The sequence below is a fragment of the Pristiophorus japonicus genome, chromosome 10 (genome assembly GCF_044704955.1).
Source record: "Pristiophorus japonicus isolate sPriJap1 chromosome 10, sPriJap1.hap1, whole genome shotgun sequence".
Classification (NCBI taxonomy): Eukaryota; Metazoa; Chordata; class Chondrichthyes; family Pristiophoridae; genus Pristiophorus; species Pristiophorus japonicus.
Genome location: NC_091986.1, coordinates 180,008,182 through 180,026,790, shown reverse-complemented (window position 1 = coordinate 180,026,790; position 18,609 = coordinate 180,008,182). Strand labels below are relative to the sequence as shown.

The 18,609-nt window shown below is 43.6% G+C and overlaps 1 protein-coding gene across 3 annotated transcripts in view; it reads left to right on the top strand.

The window, feature by feature from the left end:
* Positions 1 to 18,609, top strand: part of LOC139275217 (periostin-like) — a 90,315-nt gene that overhangs the window by 38,712 nt on the left and 32,994 nt on the right. For all 3 annotated transcript variants that reach the window (XM_070892374.1, XM_070892373.1, XM_070892372.1), the window contains exons 8-12: positions 1,599 to 1,811; positions 4,027 to 4,161; positions 6,405 to 6,553; positions 13,708 to 13,844; positions 14,587 to 14,717. In XM_070892374.1, the coding sequence (XP_070748475.1) occupies positions 1,599 to 1,811; positions 4,027 to 4,161; positions 6,405 to 6,553; positions 13,708 to 13,844; positions 14,587 to 14,717 (765 nt within the window). The remainder of the gene's footprint in view (positions 1 to 1,598; positions 1,812 to 4,026; positions 4,162 to 6,404; positions 6,554 to 13,707; positions 13,845 to 14,586; positions 14,718 to 18,609) is intronic.

The following is an 18,609-nucleotide window of genomic DNA, read 5'->3' as shown; positions in this document are numbered from 1 at the left end:
AACCGCTTCGTTCTATGCTTGTCAGCCACACGCTTCTAGTAAGACGTGCACAGCATTCGTTCAGCACACAGAACAGACTATATTCATACAGCATAGGTGATCAATATATGCAGCACCAAGGTAGTGCGGGTTTCTCTCTTTCGGACTTCTAACCTGTCCAGCTCCCTCATGATTAATTACCCTCCAGATGTAGTTCGGGTCCTTCATTGAAACACCTGTGAACTCATCCTCTTTTTGGCGTGGAAGCAAGTCATCCTCGTTTCGAGGGACCGCCTATGATTAATTACCTCCAGACTTCATGATTTAGCTGTCTCCAGACCTTCCCAAGGATAGCTTATTTACCTAAATTATAACAGACATCCATTCTATACTATGGTTAATTGATCCCTCTGCTTCTATTTGTTGCATTAATCACTAAAATTATATATTAATCATTCATGTCGATGTTGTTTCAGTCACATATTTCCTTGCACAGGCATTCCTTGCAGATGATGAAAAGACATCTGGAATGGAACATAACTCATCCCTCCCCCTCGCTCATAGCCAGTCTACTATTCCATCTCTCCTGTTGTCCCTAGGAAGCCTGTTGCTCCATGACCAGTTATAGTTATACAGTTCAGTTTGATTATTATTTCTCAATTCCCCAACAGGAGGTAGAAATGAATTGGCAAAATCTACCAATCAATTCAGCTACCCATTATACATTCCTCCTGATTTCATTTCTATTGACTTTAATTTTTATTTTTAGTTCAGTTGGTATATCGCTTTTTGCATTTTTGGCTTTAAACCATTTCTTGCCATACCATACTCTACCTGATGTCACCAATTTGGCAGCTGAATTGGGTACGATTAGAAGTGGAATCCACTGCATATGTGCTCTACATTTATTACCTTTCTATTGGCTTTGATTGAAATAATAGGCCTGTTTAATTTTAATCGCCCCTGCCTCCATTCCCAATCCCCACCTTCCATCCCCAATCTCTGCCCTGCCTCCGGCTCGGCAGGATCAGTGCAGGTGGGGGTTAATATCACATTCCAAATATGTTCCCACACCTGCCTGAATTCAGGTACAGAATGGTCTCCCGCCCCAGAGGAGCAAGGTCCTAATTTAAATGGCAAAGTTGCCCCCCAATGGCACCATTTTACACAGGCCTGACTACACCCTGCCCAGTCTCGGTCCCTTCAGCAAAATCTGGTGGTGGACATGAACCTGACCACAAAAGGCCCAGATAAGTCATATCTTGGGTTTCTTCTAGATCCTGGACTAACCCGATCCAGGACTATACCAATCCTTCTCCCCATTCCTGACTTATATTGTTGAGGACCAGTTTCCTAGGTCCCTGGCAGCGGTCTGACCCCCCCACAAATTTCACCTGCCACCCACCAGCAGTGATGTAATTCCAGACAGCTTTGAGTGGGAGTCAGTATCGGAATATTTTTCTGGGACTCAGAATTAAAATCTCCCAGGCCTCATGTTCCATATGATTGCCACCCTCTTTGGGCCCACACCCCCAAGTTAAAAATCCGGGCTTGCGTATCAGAGTTTGAATGTGATCTAGTCAGTTTGTCGACATAAATATATTGTTATTTTCTTGCAGCAATGCTGAACTACCACATTCTCAACTCTGTCCAGTGTTCAGAAGCCATCATGTCTGGATCAACGTATGCTACCTTGGAAGGAACACATATAGAGATTGGATGTGATGGTGATAGTCTTACTGTTAATGGACAGAAGATGGTCAATCGCAAAGACATTGTGACAAGTAATGGTGTGATTCACTTAATCGATAAAGTGCTGATTCCAGATGCAGGTAAATAGTTACATTATATGTACATCTTCTCTTCCTTGTACACTTTCCAAAGAAACTTTATTGCACGTGTAGCTTTTGACAATTGAATAAGAGTTAAGCACAATAAATTCATTTCAGCTAGTTTGAAACTAGGGTACTGAGGGAATGATCAGCCATGATCTTATTGAATGGCGGTGCAGGCTCGAAGGGCTGAATGGCCTACTCCTGCACCTATTTTCTATGTTTCTATGTAAAAGTTCTATACCTTTCTTACAAAAATTAGTGCTTACTGTATAAGGAGCAAAACTGGGAGTTTGTACCAATTTGAAAATATCTGCTTTAGTCCTGGGAATTAATTCATGAAGCAGAAGATGCTGAAATCACCCTTGTTTATAAAAATGCAAATATCCTTAGAATGGGGGTAACACTTTACCCCAAAGTTAGACTTATACCAGTTATTAAGTATACACAATGGCACTGATGCAGTGAATCAGTTGGAGCTGACACAATGAAAATCCATTGTGAAACCATTACCGTGGCTAGGTGTTATTACTGCTAGCCCAGTTAAGTGTGATACTGCACGAGTAAACCTACAGTGAGTTTTAGTGCCACATTTTCTCCAGTGGAGGAACTGATTTGATGGCATGTATGGAATTAAAGCCAAGCAGAATAATAAGGGTCATCACATCCAAGTCCGGTTATATAATTCCCCAACATTCACAGAGACATACAATTTCCATTTAATCGTACAGCTCATCAGCACAGACACTCAAATTGTGGAATAATGAAATGTTTGAAAAAAGAGCAAGTGTATTGCAGAAGAATATATTTAACACAATGGTGTTCAATGGAGCAATGCATCATTTCAAATGTGTGTGTTACACGTTCAAATAACTATTACAGCTATTGGAAGCCCAGTGAGACTATTATACTAGAAAGCTATATCATTAGGAAGATTAATACGACCCTATTTGTATAATATTTGTATAATACTCAGTCATTAAATTGCCAAAGATGTTTTATTAGAACAATATTCAATCATCTGAAAAATCATAATCCTTTAAACTACAATATATTTAAATGAGCAGAAAAATGTTTCATGTGTATTCACTATTATTTGTTTAATTTTCCTGATTTTGTCACTATAAATATGGGTATTCATCTCTTGTATTTGTGTGGAATTTCCTCTAAGTGAATGGGTAAAACTGTGGCAAATGGATTTCAATGTAGGCAAATGTGAGGTCATCAACTTAATTTTAAATCTGAGACTATAGATTTTTGGTAACCAAAGATATTGAGAGATATGAGGCTAAGGCGGGTAAATGGAGTTAGGTCGCAGATCAGCCATGATCTCATTGAATGGCGGAACAGGTCTCGAGGGGTTGAATGGCCTAATCCTGCTCCTATGTTCCTAAAAATAATTCTTGTTGGGTAGTTAGGTGCTCGGATTCCCTATACTGCTATTAAATTCTGCTTGTACGAGTCCTGATTGCGGAGGCGCAGTTTACAGTTTTTTTTAAGATGCCTCAATTATATTGGGCATTTACTATAAGTGTAGGTACACTGTGCTGATGACAATGTATCAGATCTGTATCTGTAGTGCTGCTCCAAACCACTGAGCAAGTTAGACCACCCAGGGTGCACGGCCAGTATAAACTCGCCCAAACGAATTAAAGTTACACACTCACGCATTGTTTGTTGACCTGGAAAGTTAGGTTGGAACCAGTTATTAAGTTCACATTATGGCACTGATGCAGTGGATTAATCAGAGCTGACATAATAAGTAACTATCAGCAGGTCTTATTTGTGCTGGCACAGTTAAATGATACTGTGCTGGTAGATCTACAATATCTTTTAGTGCCACATTTGCCATTAGAGTGATGTTAATGTGGTATTACAGGTCAAGTGAAATGAGCACATCATTCAAACGTTGGGTGTGTACAGAGGTCTGAGAGTTGAAAAATAACGAAGTGTATATGTGACTAGATCACATAATAACTCTGTACTGATAACGACAGAGATGAAAGATGGAAACTTACAGATCTCTAAGAGAAAATATCAATAGTCATTCATATATTACCCAATGATTTGAATCCGACAGCTAGATTAATACAATTGTTTATTGAGCAGAATGATTGATTGTTTTTAATACAAGCTTGGTTCCATTAAAGAACCTCTGATATACTACTGATAAAATGGACCATCACGAATAACCTATTCCTTGTTGCATTTAAAGCCATGCAGGTCTTGGAGCTGACAAACGGCAAACAGACCACGTTTTATGACTTAGTGAAGGAAACTGGAGTTTCTGCTGCTCTCACAGAAGATAATGAGTACACATTATTTGCTCCTATAAATGATGCCTTCAATGGTAAACTATCATTGTCAAATATTTCATGCTAAATTTTTTGGCAAAATTAACCTGGAAGTAACATTTGCGATATCATTGTGCAAATACTTAAGTCTGACTGCTCTTTTAACAGAGACATGACATTGGTTATTCTAAATACTATAATATCTCGTTAAGAATCGCAGAATAAGGAGTATGATATAAGCAATTAATCACTTGTGCATAATATTGTGGATTTTAATTAGTGGTGTCTTTATAACTTAAGTTCTAATAGAATCGATTAGTTCTGAAGACTAATCCTGATCAGGATAACTGTTTTAAGCACTTTCTTTCTATTTGGCAACATTAAATTATCCTTATTACACTTTAGATATAGTAACTTTTACATGTTTCAAAGTAGATAGTAACCTTTCTCACAACAAATTAATTTAGAGTTAGTCGTCATCATCATAGGCAGTCCCTCAGAATCGAGGAAGTCTTGTTTCCACTCTTAACATGAGTTCTTAGGTGGCTATACAGTCCAATATGAGAACCACAGTCTCTGTCACAGGTGGGGCAGATAGTCGTTGAAGGAAGGGGTGGGTGGGACAGGTTTGCTGCACGCTCTTTCCGCTGCCTGCGCTTGATTTCTGCATGCTCTCAGTGACGAGACTCGAGGTGCTCAGCGCCCTCCCGGATGCGCTTCCTCCACTTAGGGCGGTCTTTGGCCAGGATCTCCCAGGTGTCGGTGGGGATGTTGCACTTTATCAGGGAGGCTTTGATGGTACCCACCTTTGACTCATTTACCGTGAAGGAGTTCCGAATAGAGTGCTTGCTTTGGGAGTCTCATGTCTGGCATGCGAACTATGTGGCCTGCCCAGCAGAGCTGATCATGTGTGGTCAGTGCTTTGATGCTGGCGATGTTGGCCTGGTCGAGGACGCTAATATTGGTGCGTCTGTCCTCCCAGAGGATTTGTAGGATCTTGCGGAGACATCATTTCTCCAGCAACTTGAGGTGTCTACTGTACATGGTCCATGTTTCTGAGCCATACAGGAGGGCGGGTATTACCCTGTAGATCATGAACTTGGTGGCAGTTTTGAGGGCCTGGTCTTCAGACACTCTTTTCCTCAGGTGGCCGAAGAAGTTAGAATAGAAGTGCTAGGTGACAACCTTTATTCATTCACGGCAACACGTAGTCAGACTGCACAAAGCTTCGTGTCACTGTTTGTCTCTTCTGTTGCTCGTTAATATTATCTCAATGGAGCTATGTTCAAAATTATTCCTCTTTGTTAGTTTTTCTTCGCTAGTGGTGAGCCTCATTATACAATGTAAATCAGGGTCCCATAAAAGGGGTTCTTTTGGAGCTGGAGGTCTACTATCTGTTGTTTTTAGACAAGCAAACAGAAGGCCTCATGACCAGCAGCCATTAGTGCATATGCAGGCCTCTTTTTCCACTTTCTGCCCCTCATTCTAGTTACAGGACCTGCCAGTGAAGAGACTGCTGCTGGGGTAAGTCAGGGCTATGTTAATGACCTAAACCCACAAATCCAGGTGGGTTTGGGAAAGGTTAAGTACAGTATACTTTGACTGCGCTGTGCCTGATTAATGCTGCAGGACAGGGTGGTGAGGAATGCTGGGCCGATTTGTTAAAATTCCACTAATTCAGGAATACTGATGGATTCCAAGCATCTATGTTTGCACTATCTGCATTGTCATCTGCTTCCATTGCTAACCTGTTTTGTGGTTGACCTGCATGGTCCATGGTAAGATTAATTAACGAGGAAGGAGCATTCATTATCAGTACTCCTTTTAAAAATCAAACCATTAAAAAGAATCCTGTTCAACTAGTTGATATACTTTAGTTGCTTTTTTTTGGTTTCGATGGCTTGTTCAAATTTATTTTCTTAACCGCTGATAATGATTGATCTGAACAATTGGAATCTGTCAGTTTAAAGGAATCAAGTTAGCAGATCACATCACTAAGCATCCTGGGTTGATGACTGTACCTACTTAGCTTAATGTAGTTCGCTCACATAATATGCCTGGTAACCTTTCCAAACAAAGTCTCAGATAATGTAAGAAGTCATTATTATTTAAGCAAGCATATTACTGAATTAACAATAATAGATGTTGAATAAACAGTAATGTGGTGAAAGGGTGATTAGTTTATATCAATTCGATTTATGAGTATATACATATGACACCCCTTCCTTCAAAATAGATCTCCTCGAGGATCATCAGACTATTCAGTTTGAAGGTTATCTTTTCCTTTTCTATTTGACAGCGGAAATTATGGGACTTGATCAGCGAATACTGAAACTAATCCTGCAAAACCATGTTCTGAAACTGAAAGTGGTCCTCAATGAGTTGTACAACGGACAAAAGCTGGAGACGTTGGGAGGAAATTTCCTCAGAGTTTTTATCTACCGCACTGTAAGTACACAAGGAGGGAATTTCCATGTGTGCGTTCCTGAGGTAGATCCCTCATCTACAGATGAGGTGTAGTTCCCAAGCTCAAGTCTGAGGTGCAGTTCCCATGATTTTCCATTATGATTTCCCAATATGCATATCCTGCAAGCAAAGCTCCCCCAAGAGTGTGCAATGAAAAAATTCAACCCGTGACCTCGTCATTTAAATTGCACTTTTATTCCTTGCATTTTTCTACAATGTTTTTAATATATAATGATGTAAAAGCAATTTTGAAGAAATACTGAATTTGGAATTTTAAAGTTAAACTCCACATTGCTCAAACATATTGCCCAGGTATTGGGAAATAACTATAAGAAATAGAAAGCTTTGTTAGAAAAAAAAAATCAGCTGGTGAAAGACTATACTGATTTAGATTATAATTCTTTTTAGAAAGTCCCCCGGAGTCGAGGATGACTTGCTTCCACACTAAAATGAGTTCTAAGGTGACTGATGAGACCAATGCGGGATCTACAGTCTCTGTCACCGGTGGGGCAGATAGTGTTTGGAGGGACGGGTGGATGGGGTGCTTGATTGGTCGTTCGCTCCTCCCACCTTTTGTGCTTGGCTTCTGTGTGGTCCCGGTGAAGAGAATCGAAGTGTTCAGTGCCTTCTCGGCTGTTCCTCCTCCACTTTGAGTGGTCTTGGGCCAGGAATTCCCATGCGTCGGTGGAGATCTTACATTTTTTTCAAGGAGGCTTTGAGGTTACCCTTGAAGCGTTTTCTCTGCCCTCTTGGGGCTCGCCTGCCGTGACGTAGCTCGGAGTAGAGTGCTTGTTTCGGGAGTCTAGCATCGGGCATGCAGACTATGTGGCCCATCCATCGAAGCTGATCGAGCGTGGTCAATGCCTTGATGCTGGGGATATTGACCTGAGAGAGAACGCTGACATTAGTGCGCCTATCCTGACAATAAATTTGCAGGGGCAGCGTTGGTAGTGCTTCTCCAGTGCTTTGAGATAGTGCCATTTTTGGTACAGTTATTCATTTATAAAAATTAGACAGTGCTGAACATACACAGCAGGTTCATCAGCATCTATAAACTGAAAATACAGGTAAATGTCCAGGTACAATAACCATTCATCAGAACCGAAAACTGCAGGATAATATCCTGCATGTCCAGAACAATGTCCTTAGAAGAGTTAAAAAAAAAGAGGGAACAATAGATACTCCAGTCACAAAGATGAAACAAATGGGTAGATTATCTAAAATCTGCTTTAATAGAAAAGCAGAAAATTGTAAGATGATATAAAAGATCATCTCAATGAGACAATGAAAAGAGAATAAATCATCATAGACAGTCCCTCAAAGCGAGGATGACTTGCTTCCACGCCAAAAAGGGATGAGTTCACAGGTGTTTCAATGAAGGACCTAATATTCCAGATCCAGAACTACATCTTGGAGGGTGGAAGATGCCTATGTTTGGAATTTTTAAACGTGTGGTGGCCGTTGCACACCAGCCACCACACGGGCTTGACAGAGCTAGGTCTTGGTCCAGTGGCAAAGATTACCCAGGACGACTGGAGACCAGCTCTGCTGCATGGACCGAGCACGCACACATATAGCAGTATGGGCTTGTCCGTGCTGACCAATAAATAGCTGTGGTATTGAAAAGGTCTGGGAAAATGCTGCGCAAGGAAAAAGGCGAAATTAAGAATTCATTTTTTTATATCCCCCTGCTGACTCAGGAGTTCTAAAAAGTAAACAGAAAATATTGGAAACACATAATAAATAACGGTTCAATGCCATGCCCACCCCCAGTTAGAACTGTATTCTGATGAAAAGTCTAGAAAAATATGCCATTTCTCCAGGGTTTACGCAAACCTTCCATCGAAATTATGGTGGATATTTGGGAAAACGCCTGTGGAAATGCAACCCAGAAATTTCTAAATATTTAGATGCAGAGAAATGATTAGAAGTAGCAAGCATGAACTTCTGAAAGGAAGATCGTGCTTAACAAACATGAGCAGGATCTTTGAGGAGGCAATAGATATGGTGGATGAGAGAAATGCAGTGGATGTGGTGTACATGGACGTTCAGAAGGCCTTTGAGTATTGGAGAGGATTAAAAGGTATGAGATTAGGGGGGGATGGGGGGGAGAGTAGAAAATTGGATCAAAAACTGGATAGAAGGGAGGAAACTGAGAGTAGGAGTTGAAGGTAATGTCTCAGAGTGTTTGGATGTGGTTAATTCTAACTATATTCACAGTGATTGTTAAGAGTTGTTAAGAGTAAAACCGTTGCATTGGTCAGATGACAGGTTTATCCTTGAACTTTAAATGCCTTTTCAAAAAAATCTCAGGAAACAAATTACAATAAAAATTTGTAAGGAATCAGAATCCATTCAACAAGAAAATTATACCAAGAAAACTGTATTAAGTAAATACTTGCAGTTGCAACTTAAAAAAAAATGACATTAGGGAGCCGAAAGGCTCTAAATATATTGAAAGGCTGTCATCGTTTATAGGCTGAAAATACTTTCCTGGAAAACCCATGGAATTTTTTTGACTTTAGTTCTATTGGGCCCAAATTTGCCCAGGAGTTGCTCCGTTTTTTTTAGAGCAACTTGATTTTTCTGGAGCATCTTAAAAATCCCCAGTATCTTGTCCCCCCCCATCAAAACTCCCACCCCATCAAAACTCTCCCCGCCATCAAAACTCCCCCCGATCAAAACTCCCCCCCCCATCAAAACTCCCCCCCTCTACCCCCCATCAAACCCCCCATCAAAACTCCTCCCCATCAAAACTCCCCCCCCATCAAAACTTCCCCCCTCTACCCCCCCATAAATCCCCCCCATCAAAACTCCCACCCCATCAAAACTCTCCCCCCATCAAAACTCCCCCCCATCAAAACTCCCCCCCCCATCAAAACTCCCCCCCTCTACACCCCCCATCAAACCCCCCCCCATCAAAACTCCCCCTCCATCAAAACTCTCCTCCCCCATCAAAACTCCCCCTCCCATCAAAACTCTCCCCCATCAAAACTCTCCCCCCATCTAAAACTCCCCCCCCCCATCAAAACTCCCCCCATCAAAACTCTTCTCTCCCTGCCCCCCCCATCAAAACTCCCCCCCAACAAAACTCCCCCCACATCCTGATCAAAACTCTCTCCCCCGCCCCGGATCAAAACTCTTCCCCCCCCCCACCGCATCAAAGCTCTCCTCCTCCCCCCACCATCAAAACTCTCCTCACTAAACAAAGCACAACCATCAATAATAAATAAAAAATAAAACTTAAGTCCTACCTCGGCCCGGGAAGTCAGTGGGCCGGCCAGCCGGTGCGGGAGGCCACTCGGCCGGGGATAGATGCGGGACTCTCTCCATGACGTGCAGCAGCCCGTCGTGATGCCACTCGGCCTGAGATAGGGACGGGACATCGGGTCCCACGCTGCAGAGGAGCTACCGCGCATGCGCGAAACCTCCAGTGCATATGCGTTGAGCTGCCGGCACTCTTTTAAACGCAGGGCCCTAGCTCTACCCCGTAATTTAATTGCCATGCCGCGCCAAGCCCTGGGAGAGTCGGCAGAGGGACCAGAATCCGGGGATATCTTTTTGGTGCTGTTTGGATCATAGGAAATCGCCGCATCTCACATGAGTGCGCCGAAAAAAACGGGTGGACCAAATTTGGGCCCATTGGTACTAGGGATACATTTTTGGCAAGGTCATTTTGTCCCTCAAGATAATTGTTTAAAATTGTTGCCAGTGGATTGAATTGTATAAATTAGAACAGTATTGAAGAGATAGAAACAGGAAATGCTGGAAATCTCAGAGGGTCAGGCAGCATTTGTGAAGAGAAAAACAGAGTTAATGTTTCAGTTCAATGACCCTTCGTCAGAGTATTGAAGAGAGATTAATTACAGCTTTTATTCCCCAGTCATCTACTTTGCAAACTCAGACTAAATTGAGCTAAAATGAACCAACTAGGAATCTTGGTGTGTTCACAATTCTTCTGATGCAAAACAGAAATGTATTTGCTCAAATGAGGGTAACAGCATAGTCAATGAATAAAGTTGAAATAAAGTTTTTGGGAATTACGCTGCTTTTAGCCGATCAGATCTATGCCAGTGATGCTTCTGCATTTGTTGCAGAGCAATGGCCTGTAAAATGTCCAAGAGGTACATGCTGCAACATTATTGATGAAACTGCCAAACATTACTGTTATTTTTCAAAAATTACTTATAAATCAATAACAACTACATCAACAACTTATATTTATATGGCACTTCTAATGCAGTGAAACATCCCAAGGTGCTTCACAGGAGTATTATGTGCTATAAATTTGACACCGAGTCGTATAAGTAGAAATTAGTGCAGGTGTCCAAAATCTTGGTCAAAGAAGTAGATTTTGAGGAGCGTCTTGAAGGAGGAAAGAGAGGTAGAGAGATGTAGAGGTTTAGGCAGGGAGTTCCAGAGTTTCGGGCCTAGGCAACAGAAGGCACGGCCACCAATGGTTGAGTGATTATAATCAGAGATACTCAAGTGGGCAGTATTAGAGGAGCGTAGGCATCTCGGCGGGGGGGGGGGGGGGGGCGGGCGTCGGGGGGCGGGTGTTGTAGGGCTGGAGGAGATTACGGAGATAGGCCTGGGGCCAAATTCAATCACGCTGGAAAGCTGGCACACCTATCTTTTTTTAAAGAGTTTTTACTGCCGTTTTGAAAGAGGTCCCCTCTTTCGCGAAATTCAACTCATTGTCTTTTTTGTTTGAATCGGGCAGGAAGTCGATCATAAAGGGAGCAGAAGTGCTAGTGAGGAGCGAAGTGGACGCGCGATAGGTTCTCCGCCGCTGTCACTCAGCAGCGGAGCAGTGGTGACATCATTGCACATCTGTGTCACCACGTATCTTGCCTCCGTTAAAGGGGAGAGAATCAGCCATCAGTCGCATCGGACACTGGACCACCAGGGAGGGTTTTGGCCAGCCCAGCGGCTTGGCATCCAAGAGGGGGTGCCAGGCTGCCTGTTGACGGCCGGCCGAACCCGGGGACAAATGGAAGTTGGGCTGGCAAAAAAAATAAAATGGTGGCCGTGGCATTGGGCCCTCACCTTTAATGACTGCTGCACAGCCAGGGCGAGCGTGACTTGGTGCGAGTTAGGACAGGGGCAGCCAAATTTTGGATCACCTCTAGTTTACATAGGGTAGAATGTTGGAGGCCAGCCAGGAGCGCGTTGGAATAGTCAAGCATACAAGGTGCACCGACAGAAAAAGCTGTCAGGGCCAACACTCGGCGGCAATAACATTTTGCTCACTAAATTTCACGGGAGGTGGGGGTCCTGGCAGTGTGCGCACTGATGACGCATGCACGGCCGGTTAGCAGTGGCAGGGCTGAAGTGGGTACCGCCAGAAAACTTCCTGAGCTGACTTTAGTTTGTGGCGGCCATTCAACTAGAAATCGGCGGCCGCTCATCTCCGCTGCATGACCGCCGCAAACGGGTGGTAATGGGCCTTATTGGGGAGCTGAATTGGGGAGGAGTGAGGCCATGGAGAGATTTGAAAATAAGGATGAGAATCCTGAAATCGAGGCATTGCTTAACCAGAAGCCAACATAGGTCAGCAATCACAGGGGTAATGGGCGAGCGTGACTTGGTGCGAGTTAGGACAGGGGCAGCCAAATTTTGGATCACCTCTAGTTTACGTAGGGTAGAATGTTGGAGGCCAGCCAGGAGCGCGTTGGAATAGTCAAGTCTAGACTTAACAAAGGCATGGATGAGGGCTTCAGCAGCAGATGAGCTGAGGCAAGGACAGAGACGGGTGATGCTACGGAGATGGAAATAGGCGGTTTTAGTTATGCTGCAGATATGTGGTCAAAAGCTCATTTCAGGGTCAAATATGACAACCAGACTCAGACAGGAGTTGTAGAGAGGGATGGAGACAGTGGCTAGGGAATGGAGTTTGTGGCTGGGACCAAAAATAATGGGTTCGTTCTTCCCAATGTTCAATTGGAGAAAATTGCTGCTCATCCAGAACTTGATGTCGAACAAGCAGTCTGACAATTTACAGACCATAGAGGGGTCGAGCTAAGTGGCAGTGAGATAGAGCTAGGTTTCATCAGCTACAGGTGGAAACTGATGCTGTGTTTCCGGATGATGTCGCCAAGGGGAACCATGTAGATGAGAAATAGGAGGGGGCAAGGTTAGATCCCTGGGGCACCAGAGGTAACGAGGCGGGGGCAGGAAGAGAAGTCGTTGCAGGTGATTCTCTGGCTAAGATTGATAGATAAGAATGGAACCAGGCGAGTGCAGTCCCACCCAGCTGGACGACGGTGGAGAGGCGTGGAAAAGGATAGAGTGGTCAACCGCATCAAAGGCTGCAGACAAGTCAAGAAGGCCAAGGATGGATAGGTTGCCTTTATTACAGTCACAAAGGATGTAATTTGTGACTTAGATGAGCGCCATTTCGGTACTGTGGGAGGTGTGGAAACCGGATTGGAGGGATTCAAATATGGAATTGCGGGAAAGATGGGTACAGAATTGTGGAGGCGTCAACATGTTCAAGAACTTTGGAGAGGAAAGGGATGTTGGAGATGGGGCAGTAGTTTGCCAGGCCGGAGGTGTCGAAAGTTGGTTTTTTGAGGAGAGGGGTGATGGTGGTAGATTTGAGGGGGAGGGGGACAGTACCTGAGGAGAGAGAACCGTTAACAATGTCAGCTAACATGGGAGCCAGAAAAGGAAGTTGGGTGGTGAGCAGTTTGGAAGTTGGATGATCAACCGCCAATGTCTCATAGCAGATTTAAAATAGCTTTTGCTCTGTAAGTAACAATAAACCTGTAAAGTCCTGTCCCCTCAGTACAGATTCACACGAGGCATGTAGTGAAGTCAAGGTCACTCTGGACCTGCACCTTTATTTCACAGCTCTGGAATGCTGCACTTGCCTGAGACCTGTGCTTATATATCTGTCTCTTGCAAGTGCACCCCTGATGGTAAGGTATGCTGGTGGTTACAGGTCATATCTTATTACAGTCATGTCTAGCATGTTAGGATACAGTTATATATAATAATGTAAGATACATGACAAAACCAAGGGAAATATTAAGTCTTCCTTGATAAAACAACACTTCTTTCTAAGGTGCCAAAGAATGACCATGTTAAAACTGTCAGGCTAATGAAGGGAGATTGTCTTTGCTTTCCGGCAGGCGGTCTGCATTGAGAATTCCTGCATGATCAGAGGCAGCAAGCAGGGAAGAAACGGTGTCATTCACATGATCAGAAAGGTCATCGTTCCTGCAGAGAAGTCAATGCTGCAAATTCTGAGAGACGATCCTCGCTTTAGGTAAGCATTGAGTTGTTCCAGCTGTTAGGGTTTGGGTCCTTTGTCGTTCTTTTAGTTCATGGGAAACAATAGGCCAATTGCTTCAGATATGGCACTAACATTTGTATAACTGAACAGAGCAAGGAATAGGCACGTGATATCTGTGCACACAGCGGTAGATTTTAACTTCTGGCTGGCTGACTGGCGGAGCATGACGGCCACCCGCCCGCTTCTGGTGGCGAACAGGCTGCAGCCATTTTGACGCCCGACCCTCATTTAAATAGAACCGACAAGCTGTTGGGCATCAAACGGGCATCCTGATAAAGCTCGCTGGATCTGGGCTGACGCAATATTGGGTGGGGGTGGGGGCTCGTGATCATGGAAAGCGGGGGGGCAGGGCAACAGTCACCCAGGTTAATTTTGTGGGGACTCATGGAGCATTCCTACATAGAACCAAGAGAAATACAGTAGCTGGCATTACAAACTAAGGGAACCTTGAACCATGTGACTACACACACTTGCACTCGTCAACTTCTTGAATAGATTTCCACTTGGTGCAGTAATTTCTGACTGGATGGAGTAAAAGAATACAGAATAATTGTTAATGCTGAAGAGATATGAAACTGTTCTGTTTGGGTTCTCAACATGGATCTTCATATTAGAGCATGCTAAGTGGGAAGAATGTCCTTATCCCATTTATATCCTCCTCATTTTTTTTCCTGTCCATGAATTTCCACTAAATTTTTGGTTACTTTCTTATCAGCATATTCCTGAGTCTGGCAGAAAGTGCAGGTTTGACAGAACTGCTCACTGAAGGAGGAGACTGGACTTTATTTGTTCCAACCAATGATGTATTTGAAAGCCTATCATCAGCTGAGCTACAGGAGTTGACAAGTAAGAATTCAAAGATTTAAGAATCCATTTCGAAGGTTTCAGATTTTTTTTTAAACATTAAGTTCTAAATTTAATATTGTTGCGCCTATTTTATGGGCCTAAAACGGGTGCAATGATGCAGAGGTCCTGTTCCCGTCTGCATGAGAGCTCGGGACACTGCTAACATGCTCGGGGCCTTTTTTTACGGCATCCTGAAATGAGCACAGGCCTAATTTCAACATTGAAATGAGGCTCCAGTCTTGGTTTCAGATCCAGGTGTCTAAATTTGTTTGCTCTAGTCGGAAGTTGCAATGCCGAGGTCTTGAGCAGCTTAAAGGGAAGGCTGGAGACTGCTCCAAAAAAAAACGCACAAACATTTAAAATGTTGCTTTTTGTGGAGTCAAAGGAGCAGGCATGACCTTCGTGGCTCCACAAAACAATTGCCGGCCACTGCCGGCTGACCCTCGACCCCTCCCGATCGCTCCCCCCCAGAATTACCTCTGGGTCTTGGAGCAAGATGACTTGATTGGCACCTGCAGCTTGCCTGATCTATTCTGATGATTCTTCACTTTGGTCCTTGGGTCATCTCATCACTGTACGCTTCTGGAACCATGGCAGGTTTGGGGCATAAAGCAATTTCCTCCCAATTTTCTTTTATTTTTATGGCGCTTTTAAAATGCAAAGGCATATTCATGAATATTTATTCCCAAGGTGTACTTCAGGTATATTACTAAAATGTTATCTTAGTTTAGTTGATAGCCTGTGTTAGAATGTTGTGGGTTCAAGCCTCAATATCAACCTGAGTACGTAACGTAGGCTGAAGAAGAATTGCATTGTCAGAGAGATATTAAAGTGAGACTTTATCTATCTGCCTTCTTGGGTGGACATAAAAGATCCCGTAACATTATTTACAGTTTTGGTTTCCATATTTACAAAAGGATATACTTGCTTTGGAGGCAGTTCAGAGAAGGTTCACTAGATTGATTCCGGGGATGAGGGGATTGACTTATGAGGAAAGGTTGAGTAGGTTGGGCCTCTACTCATTGGAATTCAGAAGAATGAGAGGTGATCTTATCGTAACATATAAGATTATGAGGGGACTTGACGAGGTGGATGCAGCGAGGATGTTTCCACTGATGGGGGAGACTAGAACTAGGAGACATCATCTTAAATAGGCTGCCCATTTAAAACTGAGATGAGGAGGAATTTCTTCTCTCAGAGGGTTGTAAATCTATGGAATTTGCTGCCTCAGAGAGCTGTGAAAGCTGGGTCATTGAATAAATTTAAGACAGAAATAGACAGTTTCTTAACCAATAAGGGAATAAGGGGTTATGGGGAGTGGGCAGGGAAGAGGATCTGAGTCCATGATCAGATCAGCCATGATCATATTAAATGGCGGAGCAGGCTTGAGGGGCCATATGGCCTACTACCACTCCTACTTCTTATGTTCTTATTTGGAAAATAACGAGGGCAACGTTCTGGCCAGCATCCATCCCTTGACCAAAATCAGATTACTTGTTTATTTGTTCATTTGATGTACTGGCCAACATTCCTTCCTAGACCAGAAACAGATTATTTGGTCATTCATTGATTTGGCATCCTGGCCAATATTGCATCCGCAACCAAAAACAGATTCTTTGTTCATTCGGTGTCCTGCCAATATTACTCCTGCGACCAAAAACAGATTATTTGCAGATTCGTTTGTTCTTTGTGTGAAAACTGGCTGTTGCAGTTGCCCATGTAACAGTAGTGCATTGCAAAAAATGATTGAAATGTGCTTCGGAAACTTCTGAGGATGTGATCTGGTGCTGCTTAATGCAAGTTCTTGTGGTTTCATATATCTCTCTAAAAGTAATCATGGAAATTCACTGGCAGCTTTACAGTCCGAGGAGAGTGCTTTGTGTTCAAAGTATGGAGGAAAATCAGGGGCAATTTCCGTTGGCCTAATGCCCCTTACACTCTGAAAAAGAGGAAAGAGGGTGGAGACAGTCAAAAGTTGTAAAATAAAACCTTCTGATCATTGGCCATTTTCAAGCAGGTCTTGAAATGGGCGCTCAGTCTTATTTCAATATTTATATAGGGGTCCTACATCTGGTTCTTCCGTTCTCCCCCCTCCGCTCCCTGAGATTGCCTGCACCCACCCCACTTTATGTATACACTTTCGGCTGGACTCCACGGAGGAACCACCAGATTCCATGCCCTCTCAATCAATGAGCTGCCTGTTACCACTCACCAGGCTAGATTTTACACTTTTGTGCATGTTGTTCAAAAATGGGCGCGATTTCCGGCGTGGGCGATGAAAATGGGTTTTTAGATCGCTGGCTTCTCGTCCATTCTCAAAGCACCTAGTCTCCATTTTTGAAATTGGGTGTTACCACGAGCGATATGAAATGGGCGTTAGTGTTAAATCTCTCTGACCTTCTGCCCTAAAGTGTCGCCGTCCTTGGCAATGGCATTGCAACGCTTGATTTAGATGAAAGAATTGAGTGTAATATCTCAAGTTTGCAGATGACACTAAACTGGTTGGCGGTGTGAGCTGTGAGGGGGACGCTAAGAGGCTGCAGGGTGACTTGGACAGGTTAGGTGAGTGGGCAAATGCATGGCAGATGTAGTATAATGTGGATAAATGTGAGGTTATCCACTTTGGGGGCAAAAACGCGAAGACAGAATATTATCTGAATGGCGGTAGATTAGGAAAAGGGGAGGTGCAACGAGACCTGGATGTCATGGTTCATGAGTCATTGAAAGTTGGCATACAGGTACAGCAGGCAGTGAAGAAGGCAAATGGTATGTTGGCCTTCATAGCTAGGGGATTTGAGTATAGGAGCTGGGAGGTCTTACTGCAGTTGTACAGAGCGTTAGTGAGGCCTCACCTGGAATATTGTGTTCAGTTTTGATCTCCTAATCTGAGGAAGGACATTCTTGCTATTGGGGAAGTGCAGCGAAGGTTCACCAGACTGATTCCTGGGATGGTTGGACTGACATATGAGGAGAGACTGGATCAACTGGATCTTTATACATTGGAGTTTAGAAGGATGGGAGGGGATCTCATAGAAACATATAAGATTCTGACGGGACGGGACAGGTTAGATGCGGGTAGAATGTTCCCAATGTTGGGGAAGTGCAGAACCAGGGGACACAATCTTAGGATAAGGGGAAGGCCATTTAGGACTGTGATGAGGAGAAATTTCTTCACTCAGAGAGTTGTTAACCAGTGGAATTCCCTGCCGCAGAGAGTTGTTGATGCCAGTTCATTCGATATATTCAAGAGGGAGTTAGATCAAGGGATATGGAGAGAAAGCAGGAAAGGGGTACTGAGGTAATGATCAGCCATGATCTTATTGAATGGTGGTGCAGGCTCGAAGGGCCGAATGGCCTAATCCTGCACCTATTTTCTATGTTTCTATGTTTCTACGATTCCCGCGATTCAGGAGGTCAAGGATCATAGAAACATAGAAAATAGGTGCAGGAGTAGGCCATTCGGCCCTTCGAGCCTGCACCACCATTCAATATGATCACGGCTAATCATGCAACTTCAGTACCCCATTCCTGCTTTCTCTCTTGATCTAACTCCCTCTTGAATATATCTAACGAACTGGCCTCAACAACATTCTGTGGTAGAGAATTCCACAGGTTCACAATTCTCTGAGTGAAGAAATTTCTCCTCATCTCGGTCCTAAATGGCTTACCCTTTAGCCTTAGACTCCAACCCCTGGTTTTGGACTTCCCCAATATCGGGAACTTTCTTTCTGCATCTATCCTGTCCAATCCCGTCAGAATTGTATATGTTTCTATGAGATCCTCTCTCATTCTTCTAAATTCCAGTGAATATAAGCCTAGTCGATCCAGTCTTTCTTCATATGTCAGTCCTGCCATCCCGGGAATCAGTCTGGTGAACCTTCGCTGCCCTCCC